This window comes from Anolis sagrei, chromosome X, assembly GCF_037176765.1.
Source record: "Anolis sagrei isolate rAnoSag1 chromosome X, rAnoSag1.mat, whole genome shotgun sequence".
NCBI lineage: Eukaryota > Metazoa > Chordata > Lepidosauria > Squamata > Dactyloidae > Anolis > Anolis sagrei.
Window position 1 is genome coordinate 16,087,480 of NC_090034.1, and position 14,054 is coordinate 16,101,533.

Consider the following 14,054-nt stretch of genomic DNA (forward strand, 5'->3'; position numbering starts at 1 on the left):
GTGACCTCCACCGATGATGGACCTGGACCAAACTTGGTCCACAGAACCCCCGTGACTAACTCAACCTACTGGAGGGGTTTGAGGGGACTGACTCACCATAGTGGGAGTTGTAGTTTACTCTACAGTCAGAGAGCACACTGAACCCCACCGATGATGCATGTAGAGCAAACTTCCCCAACATAACAAACTTTTAAGTACAGATGGAGTTTTTCGGGGTTATGTCGGGTACCCAAGCATTATGGGCCAGTCTCCAATATCTCTTTCTTGGGCAAAGTACTTCTGCATGTGGTTGTTTCTCAAATTCAGGGGTTTAGCTTAAAATGGATTATCTAGACACATTTCATTCTGTTTTCAGGGCTGGTTACTTCGACAGCATTAGTATTTATCAAGTGGGATGGCAAGTTGCACATAGTCCCGGATGGGAAAGTATATATCTGTTGACAGGTGATTATGCAACAAAACCTCCCCAGAAAACCTTAAAATCCTTCAGGTGTATTGATGTCTCTGCATCTGATTTTCATATTAAAAATGAAATTATGGAAAAATTAATAATGCCCTTCTCCCTAAGTAAGACGAACGTATTCCCAAGGAGGAGCAAAGCTAGAATATTTTCCCACACCCCCCAAAATCTGGATATGGAAGTGTAAACTTGCAATTTATTGGCATTAGTTACAAAATAAAATGTTAGATCATGATCTCCTGTTAACATGTGGGTCAGTGTAAGTTTCTGTCATTGCTGTTATTATCAGAACGAGAAGCAAAATACATTAGGAATCCCAAACACTTCGAACAGGCCACGAAGGTCCGCAGTTCCTTCTTCCCGTTCCAGGCTGGCATTTCAGATGCCATGCAGATACCACTGGGTCCATCGCTTCTTCCATCCATCGCGAAACCAGTTCTGCCCCATACAAAGGGGAAGCAGGGCCTCGAAGTGGCTTTCTTGCCTGCGTCACTCTTGTCTCTCTCTAGTCTTGGGAGTTAACCTGATGTGACGACAAGCACAGTCCCCTTTGTCAAGACGCTGGCTGTTGCACTGTCCCTTTCAGGTACCACATGCCTCCATGGCTGACACAGCAGTCCTGGAAGAAGGGCAAAGCTGGTTAGAAGCATTCTTATAGACTCCCAGTATAAACATTCTAGTCCTAATGGCATGCTTCTAAAGCAGTGGTTCTCAACCTTCTCAATGCCACAACCCCTTGCGGTGACCCCCAACCATAACATTATTTTCATTGCTACTTCATAACTCTAATTTTGCTACTGTTATGAATCGTAATGTACCGTAAATATCTGATATGCAGGATGTATTTTCATTCACTGGACCAAATTTGAACCGGACGGTGCACGAGACTCCCTTTTAGCTCTGATTAAAGATTTCGTAAAATGGATTCAATGTGCATAGATCAGGCATGGGCAAACTTTCTAACTTGGGGGCTGTATGGCGGGCCGGAGCTGGGTGGGTGGGTCAGGAGGGGGTTCTCCCCAAGCCCCCTCCCTGCCCTTCCTCTTCTTTTTTGGAGGCAGAAAGTGAAGGAAGGATTGGCCTTGATCAGGATAAGATGGTGGAAGGGAGAGGAAAAAGTGTATCCATATTAGACCCTGTATTGCCTACTTGTTATATATAATCCTAGAGCTGGAAGAGACCCCCAAGGGACATCCAGTCCAACCCCCTGCCATGCAAGAATGCACAATAAAGGCACTCCTGATAGACGGCCTCTGTGGAAAAGCCTCCAGAGAAAGAGACTCCACCACACTCCAAGGCAGCCTATGCCACTCTTGGACAGCTCTTCTGCTCAGGAAGTTCTTCCTAATATTTTCAGTCCAATCTCTCTCCCTGCCATTTGAACCCATGGCTTCCTTGCGCCCTGGTCTCTAGAGCAGCAGAAAGTCTGTTTCCCCCCTCCTCCTCAATGGGACACCCTTTGAAATCTTGAAACATGGTTCTCATGTTCTCTCCCACCTGTCTCTTCTCCCAGCTAAATATCCCCCAGGAGGAAAGGAGGAGGGAAAAAGAGAAGGAAAGAAGAAAGGGAGAAAGAGAATGGTGGCAGGGAATGGAGGGAGGAGGGAGGGAGGAAAGAAAAAGAGGGGGGGGGGAAGGAAGGACAAAAGGGTGGAAGGGAAGAAAGGGAGAAAGAGGGAGATAAGGAAGGGAGGAAGGAAAGAAAGAAGGAAGGGAGGAAGAGAAGGGTGGAAGGGAATAGAGGGAGGGAGAAAAGACAAAAGGGAAGGAAGGGAAGAAGAGGAAAGAGAGAGGAGGAAGGAGGGAAGAAAGGATAAAAGGGTGGAAGGGAAGGAAGGGAGAAAGAAGGAGATAAGGGAGGCAGAGAAGGAGGGAGGAAAGAGAGGAGGGAGGGAGGGAGGAAGAGAAAGGTGGAAGGAAATAGAGGGATGGAGAAAAGACAAAAGGGAATGAAGGAAAGAAGGAGAAAGAGAGAGAGGGAAGGACTGAGGAAAGAAGGAAGGAAGGATGGAGGGGAAGGAAGGGAAAAAGAGGGAGGGAGAAAAGACAAAAGGGAAGGAAGGAAAGAAGGAGAGAGAGGGAAGGAGGAAAGGGGGAAGGAAGGATAAAAGGGTGGAAGGGAAGGAAGGGAGAAAGAAGGAGATAAGGGAGGCAGAGAAGGAGGAAGGAAAGAGAGAAGGGAGGGAGGGAGGAAGAGAAAGGTGGAAGGAAATAGAGGGAGGGAGGAAAGAGAAAAGCTAATGAAGGAAAGGAGAAAGAGAGAGGGAAGGACTGAGGAAATAATGGAAGGAAAGGGAGGGAAAAAGAGGGAGGGAAGGGAGGGAGGGAGGTAATGAGGAAGGAAAGAGAGAAGGGAGGAAGAGAAGGATGGAAGGAAATGGAGGGAAGGAGGGAGGGAAGACAAAAGGGAAGGAAGGAGAGAGAGAGGAGGAAAGAGGGAAGGAAGGACAAAAGAGTTGGAAGGGAAGAAGGAAGAGAGAAAGTGGGAGATAAAGAATAAAGGAAGGAGGAAGGAAAGAGAGAAGGAAATGGAGGGAGGAAAGACAAAAGGGAGGGAAAGAAAGAGAGGGAAGGAGAAAAGAGGGAAGGAAAGACGAAGGGAAGGGAGGGAAGGAGGAAGGAAAGAGAGAGAGAGAGAAGGAAGGAAGGAAGGATAGGATGGTGAGAAAAAAGAGGGACTGAGAAAAGAGCCCAAGGGGCCTCATCCAGCCTCTGTGCCTGGGTTTGCCCATACCTGGCACAGACCCTTCTAACAGTTTAATATACCTTATGCAGACATCTCTATAAACTGCAGGACACCGTGTACCTTGCTTATTGTTTAAGAAGCAAGAACCACCGAGGTAACATGATGAGGGAGAAAGGGAACTCGTTGGGGCTTGCAGGCGACTGCTGATGCTATCTGGGCAATAATAGCAGTCTTCTGAGAACATATGGTGCCTTGGTAGCATTTCCAATAGGAATCGTTTGGCACCGTCTCCTTGGGCAATACCCCAAACACAACATTTAGACCGAGACCTGGTTTGCAGTGTGATTATAAGCAAAAAAGGATTGGCTAACTGGAGCCATTAACCAGGTAACTGTAGTCATGTTGATGTTTTTGCAAGACAAAGGGTGCGCACATGTACTCTGAAGATTATGTTTAAATATATGTAATTTATTGTACGTGTGTGTTTTGACTGTGTTGAACCTGCCTTGGAGCCATGAGAAGATAATAAATAAATTGATGATGATGCCAGGCACCTGGTCTTCAATATCGCTTCATCTGTTCATTCCAGGGCCATTTATTTATTTATTTACAAAAGGATATCTTTTACATACAGAGGAAGGAGGATCAGCCGAAGGAAAAATGACCTTCAAAGGTCTCCTAGGGATTTCAGAGAAGGCTTGAAATAACACCTGCCAGCTGGCCCCAGGGCTGCTGCTGCTGCTGCAGGATAAATGAATGCTTTTGAAAGGTGATTCTAATTAAAAGGCTCCAAATATTGATACAGCAGGGGAAAGTGCGACCGCAATTAAGGAGATGGGCAGCAGCCCTTTGACAATAACTCTAATAATCGGGCTGAGTGCACTACAGTCAATATCACCTAATTTATAACTGAATGTTCGCAAACGTGTCAGCAGTGATGACCATGTCTTGCATACAGAGCAGTGGATTGTTTCATGTGAATTAAATATTCACAGGGATGAATGCTTGGAGTGCGATTGCACACTTTGCATGCAGTTGATGACAGGTTCAATCCCAGAGATCTTTAAGGAGTGGATGGGAATGAGGCCTGAGGCATGGAGAGAGCAATGTAGAGCCATGAAAAGACTCCATATAAAGCAGTAGGTTCCCAACCTTTTTTTTTGATGAGGGATCGCTCTTCAACATTAGTACCAAAAAGGTTACGAATCATTTTTTGGTCAACTTTAGATTCAGTTTGGTTATTTGGGGGGTGTTGATTCAGAAAACTGCACTGGATAGACCACATCAGCTCTAGCTTCTGATACAGAACATATACCATCCAGTAATCGCCATCTGCTCGCCCACAGAAAACCATATTTAATAAGACTCAACACTATAAGAGGGTTTCGCGAGACCAGTTGCTCACATTGCAACCATGTAGTAGTGGTGAGGCAGTGGACCATATTTTAGTTCTTGTGGACCACTGGTGGTCCACAGACCACAGGTTGGGAATCACTGATATCAAGTGACTTCCAGCTACGTTATGTTGCATCTCCTACTCTTCCCTGGAGGATACCTTCTTTGCCTATCTTCCACCTAATCCATGCTACAAATAGAAAGCAGGGTCACATGCTAAGAGTTGCAACTCTTATCTATACATATATGTGTAAGTCAATGTATTTATGTTTGTTGGTTGGTTTGTATCGCAGCTTGATAGATTTGGACCAAACCCGGCCCATGTACGCTTCACTATCTAACTTAAAATGATGAGACTTTGAACTTAAAAACAACAACAGTCTTTCAGGACACAAAGTTGAGGAAAAGTATGTGTGTGTGTATGTGTATATATAATGTATCCAGAGGAGGGCGACTAAAATGATCAAGGGTCTGGAGAACAAGCCCTATGAGGAGCGGCTTAAGGAGCTGGGCATGTTTAGCCTGAAGAAGAGAAGGCTGAGAGGAGATATGATAGCCATGTATAAATATGTGAGAGGAAGCCACAGGGAGGAGGGAGCAAGCTTGTTTTCTGCTGCCCTGGAAACTAGGACATGAAACATTGGCTTCAAACTACAAGAAAGGAGATTCCATCTGAACATGAGGATCAGCACTGACTGTGAGAGCCGTTCAGCTGTGGAACTCTCTGCCCCGGAGTGTGGTGGAGGCTCCTTCTTTGGAAGCTTTTAAACAGAGGCTGGATGGCCATCTGTCAGGGGTGATTTGAATACAATATTCCTGCTTCTTGGCAGGGGGTTGGACTGGATGGCCCATGAGGTCTCTTCCAACTCTTTGATTCTATATATATATATGTGTGTGTGTGTGTGTGTGTGTGTACACACACACACACACGTACAGTCAATGATCAGCACTAAGGAATGGATTAGCTGTTGCTAGGTGAAGTGGCCCTCTGTCACACGACTGGGAAAGAAAGGGAGCAAAGCAGTTTGGTTGTTGCTACGTGATGTGTGTATGAGGGGAAAGGGAGGCTATAGGGAAAGAAAGAAAAGAGAAATAGAAGGTATGAGGAGAAAGAAAAAGGAGAGAAGGAAAGAAGGAAAAGAAAGGAAAGAAAAAAATATATTAGGGGAGGGAAGGAGAAATAAGGAAAAGGAAGGAAGGGAAGAAAGGACAGGTACACAGAAAGAAAGAAAGAAAGAAAGAAAGAAAGAAAGAAAGAAAGAAAGAAAGAAAGAAAGAAGAGGGAAGGTATATGAGGGAAAGCAAGGAAAAAGGTAAAAAAAGAAAACACAGGGCCCTTCTACACAGCCCTATATCCCAGAATATCAAGTGTGGACTCAGATAACCCAGTTCAAAGCAGATATTGTGGGATTTTCTGCCTTGATATTCTGGCATATAGGGCTGTGAATCCGGTGAGCAAAAATGAGCTCCCGCTGTTATTTTTATTTATTTATTTACTATATTTGTATACCGCCCTTCTCAGCCCGAGGGTGACTCAGGGCGGTTTAACTCCAGCTTCTGCCAAGCTAGCAGCTCGAAAATATCAAGTGTGGACTCAGATAACCCAGTTCAAAGCAGATATTGCGGGATTTTCTGCCTTGATTATCTGGCATATAGGGTTGTATGGAAGGGCCCATAGAAGGAGAAGGTCGTTAACCACTCTGAGTCACCTGATGGCTGAGAAGAGCGGTATACAAGTAAAGTAAAGTAAAGTAAGTAAATAAATAAGATATATGAGGGAAGCAACAAAGAGCCACAAAGAAAAGGCATACTTGGGCAACACCAGATATATATGCTAGTAATATGGGTAAAAAAGAACCTGATTCTTTTAATCCTATGAGCAATTCTACAAGAAAACCAGCTAAATAACACAAGCTCTGCTTCAGGAGGCGGTGGGCAATTCAGGTTTTATCCACAAGCTTGCCGGTTGTTACCTTCAAGATTTTATCCACCTCTTGCTTATCGATGCCGTCTCCATATTCCTGCGCAAGCCGATTCTGGATGACATTTCTACGCACTCTGTAGTTTTTGGAAAAAATATCAAGCAAAATTTGCCTGTGCTTTGAGACCAAGAAAGAGCGAGAAAAGAAGAAACTTCAAGTTAATAGGTTTAAAAAATGGACAGTCAGAGGCACATGAGAAAATCAGTATTAGGATCAAGCATGCAGCTCTGGGATTAAACTAAGATGCCACTAATGAACTATACAGGGTTAGTCAAAATGCATAGGCCAATAAGCCATTCAATTGAATGGCTTATTGGCCTATGCATTTTGACTAACCCTGTATTTATTTAAAACATGAATATTCCGTCCTTCTCATCTTGGAGGGGACTCAGGGTGGAGCACAACATATATATGGCCAACATTCAATGCCATAATATAAAATAAACTATAGGTAAAGGTTTTCCCCAACATTAAGTCCAGTCATGTCCGACTCTGGGAGTTCGTGCTCATCTCCATTTCTAAGCCAAAGAGCTGGCGTTGTCCGTAGACACCTCCACGGTCATGTGGTCGGCATGATTGTATGGAGCACCATTTTGGGAGTTATAGTTCACCCTACACACAGAGACCAGAGACTCCCACCAACAATGGATCTTGACCAAACATGGCACACATACCCAACATGACCAAATTTAAGTACTGGAGGGGTTTTGGGGGGATTAGCCTGGCATGATGTGAGTTGGGTTGTTGTAGGTTTTTTCGGGCTATATGGCCATGGTCTAGAGGCATCCTCTCCTGACGTTTTGCCCGCATCTATGGCAAGCATCCTCAGAGGTAATGAGGTAGTGACCTCACTACCTCTGAGGATGCTTGCCATAGATGCAGGCGAAAAGTCAGGAGAGAATGCCTCTAGACCATGGCCATATAGCCCCAAAAACCCTACAACAACCCAGTGATTCCGGCCATGAAAGCATTCGACAATATATGATGCAAGTGGTAGACCACCCACATCCTTATGCATGTTCTTAATGGAACCATTCATAAAACTCAAAAACCGTGACTTTCTCAAATACATAGTGTTACAAATGACAAAATCCCTAACCCAAGCATCACCAGGTACCTAAGCTAGCATAAAAATAAAATACATATGCAAAGGTAAGCATCCTCTTAATATCTGGGCTTAATATTCTTGATGAAATTGTGGATAAATCTAGAAATGGACAGGCACATTCCACTCTTACATCAAAAAGCTTCTCTCATATGAGAAGCTGGAGCTGACAGACAGGAGCTCACCCTACTCCCCGAATTCAAACCGCCGACCTTTCGGTCAACAGTCCTGCTTCACAAGGGTTTAACCCATTGCTCCATTTCCCAACACTGACCGAAAAGACTCAATTCTCCAGGCTCTGGCTATCTAGTGAGCTGGATCCCCTTGACTCTGACAAACAATGCAAAAAATGCCACCTCGAATCCCATCTGGGGAGAAAGGTGGGATCTAAATTCAATAAATAGCTAAGTTTGCTGGAGGGGTCATTCCAATGCACAGAGTCCGCCAGAGCTTACCTGGTCAAACATGTCACCGACTTCCCATAGTGCAAAGACCTTTTGTTCATCCGGTAATGCAGCCGTCTGGGGAGGAAACTAAGAACAGGTTGTGCCCGTTAGGATTATTGGCTTTAGGGCATTAAAAAATACAGAACAGGAAAAAGGCTAATTCAATTAAGATTTTGCATTGGTCCATTGCATGCAGAAGGGAGAACGTAAGTTTTTAGATTCTCAGCGTGAACCAAAGGCAGAGAAAAACAATATTGTGATAGAACACAAAGGATCTTGGGGAGATCCTTTGTTAGGAGGTATTAGCCCCCCTTCCTAGGGGGATCCAGGCAGCATCAAGCCAGACTTTGAAGCTGCAAGGCCATTAAATGCTAATCAAGGTGGCCAATTTCAACATTCACACTTGCCTCAAGCAGACAAAATTCTTTCTCCCACCCTGGACATTATTCAACAGATATATAAACCTCACTTGTCTAGTTTCCAATAGGCCTCACTACCACTGAGGATGCTTGCCATAGATGTGGGCGAAACATCAGGAGAGAATGCTTCTGGATTATGGCCAGACAGCCCGGAAAACTCAGAGTTACCCAGTGATTCTGGCTATAAAAGCCTTATACAACACACAAAACAATATGATCACAACAGCAATGGGATCCACATTAACCACGACCCATTCAGATCCAAGACAATTTTACTCTGCTTACATGTCCCATGTGGACAATCAGATTTTAGACACAGCACGAGTTCATGTCATACCCTTTCTAGTTCAGCTCAAACATTACACCAAACAGGTGCGCAGGGAAAAAAACAGGTTTTGAACTCAATCATAGCTTCAGCGTTCCAATTTCTTGGCCTGATAATCTTGTTTCTGCTGTCATTCTCATTCACAAACTAGGAGAAATCTAATACTGGAAACCTTCCCTACTAATTTTTTAAAAATACTATTTTCACCCAGTGGCGCAGTGGGTTAAACCACTGAGCTGCTGAACTTGCTGACCGAAGGGTTGTCGGTTTGAATCCGGGAGCAAAATGAGCTCCTGCTGTTATTTTTATTTATTTATTTACTATATTTCTATACCGCCCTTCTCAGCCTGAGGGTGACTCGGGGCGGTTTAACCCCAGCTTCTGCCAACCTAGCAGTTTGAAAACATGTAAATGTGAGTACTGTATTTTCTGGCGTATAGGATTATTTATTTATTTATTTACAATATTTATATCCTGCCCTTCTCACCCTGCAGGGGACTCAGGGCAGATTACAATGTACATATACATGGCAAACATTCAATGCCATTTAGACATACAACATAGACAGACAGACACAGAGGCAATTTAACATTCCAGCATTTGGTTCCGGCCACAGGGGGAGCTGCCACTTCACCACCCACTTGTGACACCGCATCCTTTGATGGAGTACTTCCTCATTTTTCTGCACGCTGCTGGAAGGTTTTATGGTGTCATAAATTAGTTAAATTAGCCTCTCCACATAAAGTGGTACCTAAATATCCTGCTTGACAGATGCAACTGTCTTTCGGGCTGCATAGGTTGACAGCAAGCTAGACTATTAATGGTTAGGAGCTTAATCTGACCGGGCTTCGAACTCATGACCTCTTAGTAGTGATTTAATGCAACTGGCTACTAACTAGCTGCACCACAGCCCTGTCCGTAATTTTACGGCTTGATTGGCTGCTTAACAAACGAATTACTTGATGCCTGTAGTTTGGACATTGTAATGGTCCAGAGTTGTATCTGAACCACCTTGATAGCCTAGTTTAGACACAATAGAGAAGTTATGTTTTGTGCCTTTGAGCAGAAGGGGAACTTTAGATGCCCTTAGAGTTAGCTTGGGACAGCGTCCAGGGATTTTGATGGGAGGAAATGGGATGAACCCTAGCTGTCCACATATATGGGGTATAAAATCAAATCAAAAGTAATAAATGAATAGCAGAAATCATGTTTTTCTCTTATGCTTGAGCAGTCGGTAGACAGACACCGGTTCAGACTGCTTTGGTTGTTTTCCATATTCCATCATCTCAACATTCCCTTTTCTGTGACGTCAGTGACTATGGAAGAGAAGCTCCATCTTGTAAACACAGACATTTAGTCGAAACCTTTATGGTAAGCCACAACAGCGATTAAAAACAAAACCTTTCTCTCTCTCTCTCTCTCTCTCTCTCTAGGTTTACAGAGCAATTATGCATGATGATTTTTCATGGGCATCACAGCAAATTATGCCTCCAAAATATCAACACTGGCTCAGGGTGATGTCTGAATGTAAGGTCCTCCTACTCACAGCGCTTAAAGTTTATTACCTATTTTACAAGAAAACACAACAAAATCTTCCCTTGTCAGACAAGAAGAGAAACTAAGGAATGGGCAAAGAAATACTGCTTTAGCACAGCATGGCCGATTCTAAGGAGGAAGCCGATGGTCTTTGATTATAGTTTAAAATAGAGAAAGGCCTTCTGCTCGCCATGGTCTATTTTTTGAACCACAGGAAAGATGCAGAAATCAATGGTTCAGCTTCTCAAAAGGTCTGCCTTAAAAGGAAACTCTGATTAAAACCTGTCTTTTCACTTTCAAGCAGAAAAACAGGAGAGACAGAAAATCTGCCTCACCCAGGATTTTTGCTGGTGTGCATATTTTCATTTTAGATCCGGAGAGAGAGGAAGAAAGCTATTTATCTGGATTCAAGAAATAGTTTTCTAGGATCTACAGAGACACTTGCTGGAACACCTCAGCAAGCGAGAGTCCAAAAGTGGCAGGCTCAAACCCAGAACCTCAATCAGTGGCTAAATGAGAGACTCCTCCCTGGGCACACAGAAGACGGGGCGATTTGGAAGGTGTTAAACAAACTGCATTCTGGCATCACAAGATGCAGAGCCAACCTTAAGAAATGGGGCTACAAAGTGGAGTCCACGACATGTGGTTGTGGAGAAGAGCAAACCCCAGACCACCTATTACAATGCAGCCTGAGCCCTGCCACATGCACAATGGAGGACCTCCTTATAGCAACGACAGAGGCACTCCAGGTGGTCAGCTTCTGGTCAAAGTACATTTAATATAATGGCAAGTTTTCAAACTTTGTGGGGTTTTTTTAATGCATTACAACCGTACCCTTGATTTGCTACTAATATAACTAAATAATAAATAAATCTGGATTGTAACCTCCAGAATTCCCTTGTCAGCATGGCACAATTTTGAAAGCTATAGTCCGCAAAGGAACTCTTTGAACCCAGCATCTAGGACCAAAGGCAATAATTTATGGGGATTTATGGGGAACGATATAAACGTTTTCCCATCTTAAAATACACCTGAGAGTAGCGACAAACCCATCAGGGCTGATGAAACAGTCATTCCTTTCTGACACAATGCTGCTTCTAAGTCATGCTCAGCTTATTCATGTCTGGCTAGACGAGTAATTTTCAAACATTATTATTACAAACAGACATTGCTAGCTCAGTTACCTTTTTTATGGCAAGACAATATTCGTTCAATTCAAGCAAACTCCTTGAATTATGCCTTGGATGCGGCTTTGCTTCTGATCAAACAAAATGGCTTTGGAATCTCTTTATTTTGCGACAGGAAGACAGAAGTGGAAAGGTAGAAACCAGGCAAAATTTAGCGCACGCTGGAAACTTTTTTTCCACTTGTATTAAGCTTAATCCATAAAGTACAGTAAAGCTTTGGTATGTTCTGGACTCCCGACAGATAACTAATTACCATTATAAACAACGGCAAAGGAAGTTGGTGCCTCTTGAACAAAATAGCAAAATCAAGTTTTGCTTTTTGGATTCCCTTCTCCTCATTCAATATGTTCAAGCCGTGGATGGTTGAATCCATAGTCTGCATGTAAAGTGAGGCTAAATGACTCATGGAATTCAAGATGCCAAAAGGCTTGTATCAGAGCTTTCCAAGCTTTTCATGTTGGTGACACACTTTTGAGACATGCCTCCTTTCACGACATGGTAATTCAGTTTAACTAGCAAACGGAGCTTACACCAACCCCTTAAAAGGGTTTTATACAATATATATGGCATATAACATATATGTATATAACATACATGTATATACGGCATATAACATATATGTATATATGGCATATAACATATATATGTATTATATATACCGTATATTCTCGAGTATAAGATGAGTTTTCAGCCCTTTTTTAAGGCTGGAAAAAGTCCCCCTCGGCTTATACTCGAGTCAAAGTTAGGGTTAAACAAGCTCATTTTCAGGGTTGTTGTAGGTTTTTCGGGCTATATGCCCATGTGATAGAAGCATTCTCTCCTGACGTTTTGCCTGCATCTATGGCAAGCATCCCCAAAGGATGCTTGCCATAGATGCAGGCAAACCGTCAGGAGAGAATGCTTCTAGTACATGGCTATATAGCCCGAAAAAAACTACAACAACCCAGTGATTCCAGTCATGAAAGCCTTCGACAATACAGGCTCTTTTTTGTTTGTATGAAGTACAGCTGAAGCATCTTCTGCAGAGTCCATTATTAACATGACAACACAAAGTTGTGTACATGTCCAAAACAGCCACTAGGTGGCGTTTAGAAAAAAATCACAACCCCAACATTGAGCTAAAGGACCCCCATTTGGGATTAGGACCAACAATTTAAGAAGTGGAGGAGACTACCTGCCTCTTCATGACCTCAGAGCAGCGAAACCAACAGGAGTCTGAAAGACTAGGCCCACAAATACACATTACAGCTGTTGTTCTGTATAGCTGCTGGCACCATGTTGTGCCTGGTAATGGTGATATAGCCGGGCCCTTCTCCAATCCAGTGCACGAGGCACATAAATAATGTATTTAGGGGGCACAGGAGTCTGTATGATGGAGGGAAAGAACCCCAAATCCACACTGCCCAGAAGAGGACAGAAACAGGCACAAGGGAAACTGGCATACACCATTGCAACACATAATAATTAGTAGCAAAATAAGAGCACTTACAGGCACCATGATTTGCTTGCAGCCCAGGTCCAACACCATGTCCTGCAACGTTTTGTCTGAAATGCCGCTAAACAAGAGGTTCCCAGGAGGAAGGCTAGCCACGTGGAGATTAAACAAGCGCTTCAGCTCGTTCAGTGTTAGGACATACTGTCTCCTAAACGTTGCCACCAAAAAGGCTCTCAGTTCCTGGGTGACCCTCTCCTGGACTGGCAAGTGGCCGTTTAAGGAGTCCACCGAGTTCTCTTCCAAATGGATACCGTTGGCCAGTCCGTTATTCAGGCCATCACAGACCGATGTATCCATTGGCTCCTCGTCGCTCAGGGGCTCCTCCTTTATGTGGACCCCAAGAACGTCCATCGGGCAGAAGGCTTGGCTCTCGGCCTTCCGCTTCCGAAAGTCTTGCTCCAGTTGCCCATAGCTCTGCTTGACTTTTGCGATGGCCAGGTTGACCCTCTGTTCTCCGGAAACCAGCAACGGAGCAGCTACACATAAAAAAAGAATTTATTTATTTATTTACAGTATTTATATTCCGCCCTCCTCACCCCGCAGGGGACTCAGTGCGGATTACAATGTACATATACATGGCAAACATTCAATGCAGTAGACACACAACATATATAGACAGACACACAGAGGCTATTTAACATTCCAGCTTTTCATGAGGGTATTCTGGCCACCAGGGGAGCTATCGCTTCATCGTCCATTTGTGACACTAATGAAGTACTTCCTCATTCTTTGCATGCTTGCTGGAGATGTTTATGGCATTGTAAATTAGCCTCCCCGCATAAGCAGTACCTAAATTTCCTACTTGACAGATGCAACTGTCTTCTGGGCTGCAAAGGTTGACAGTAAGCTACACAAATTGGTTGGAAGCTCACTCCGACCCGGGCTGGCTTTGAATTTATGATCTTTTGGTCAGTAGTGATCTTAATGCAGCTGACTCCCAGCCAGCTGTGCCACAGGTATGGATGAATATGGGCAAAGAACCTGACATGTTAAGCTGAATTAAATTAGTTTACTCAAG

At 43.8% G+C, this 14,054-nt stretch overlaps 1 protein-coding gene across 1 annotated transcript in view; it reads right to left on the reverse strand.

The window, feature by feature from the left end:
* Nucleotides 1-636: 636 nt before the first annotated feature.
* LOC137097864 (DNA-directed RNA polymerase III subunit RPC5-like) overlaps nucleotides 637-14,054 on the reverse strand; it is a 48,287-nt gene continuing 34,869 nt past the window's right edge. The window contains exons 18-21 of the mRNA XM_067473080.1: nucleotides 13,031-13,512; nucleotides 8,084-8,161; nucleotides 6,515-6,640; nucleotides 637-1,079 (exon numbers count right to left, since the gene is read on the reverse strand). Of these exons, the coding sequence (XP_067329181.1) occupies nucleotides 1,014-1,079; nucleotides 6,515-6,640; nucleotides 8,084-8,161; nucleotides 13,031-13,512 (752 nt within the window). The 3' untranslated portion in view covers nucleotides 637-1,013. The remainder of the gene's footprint in view (nucleotides 1,080-6,514; nucleotides 6,641-8,083; nucleotides 8,162-13,030; nucleotides 13,513-14,054) is intronic.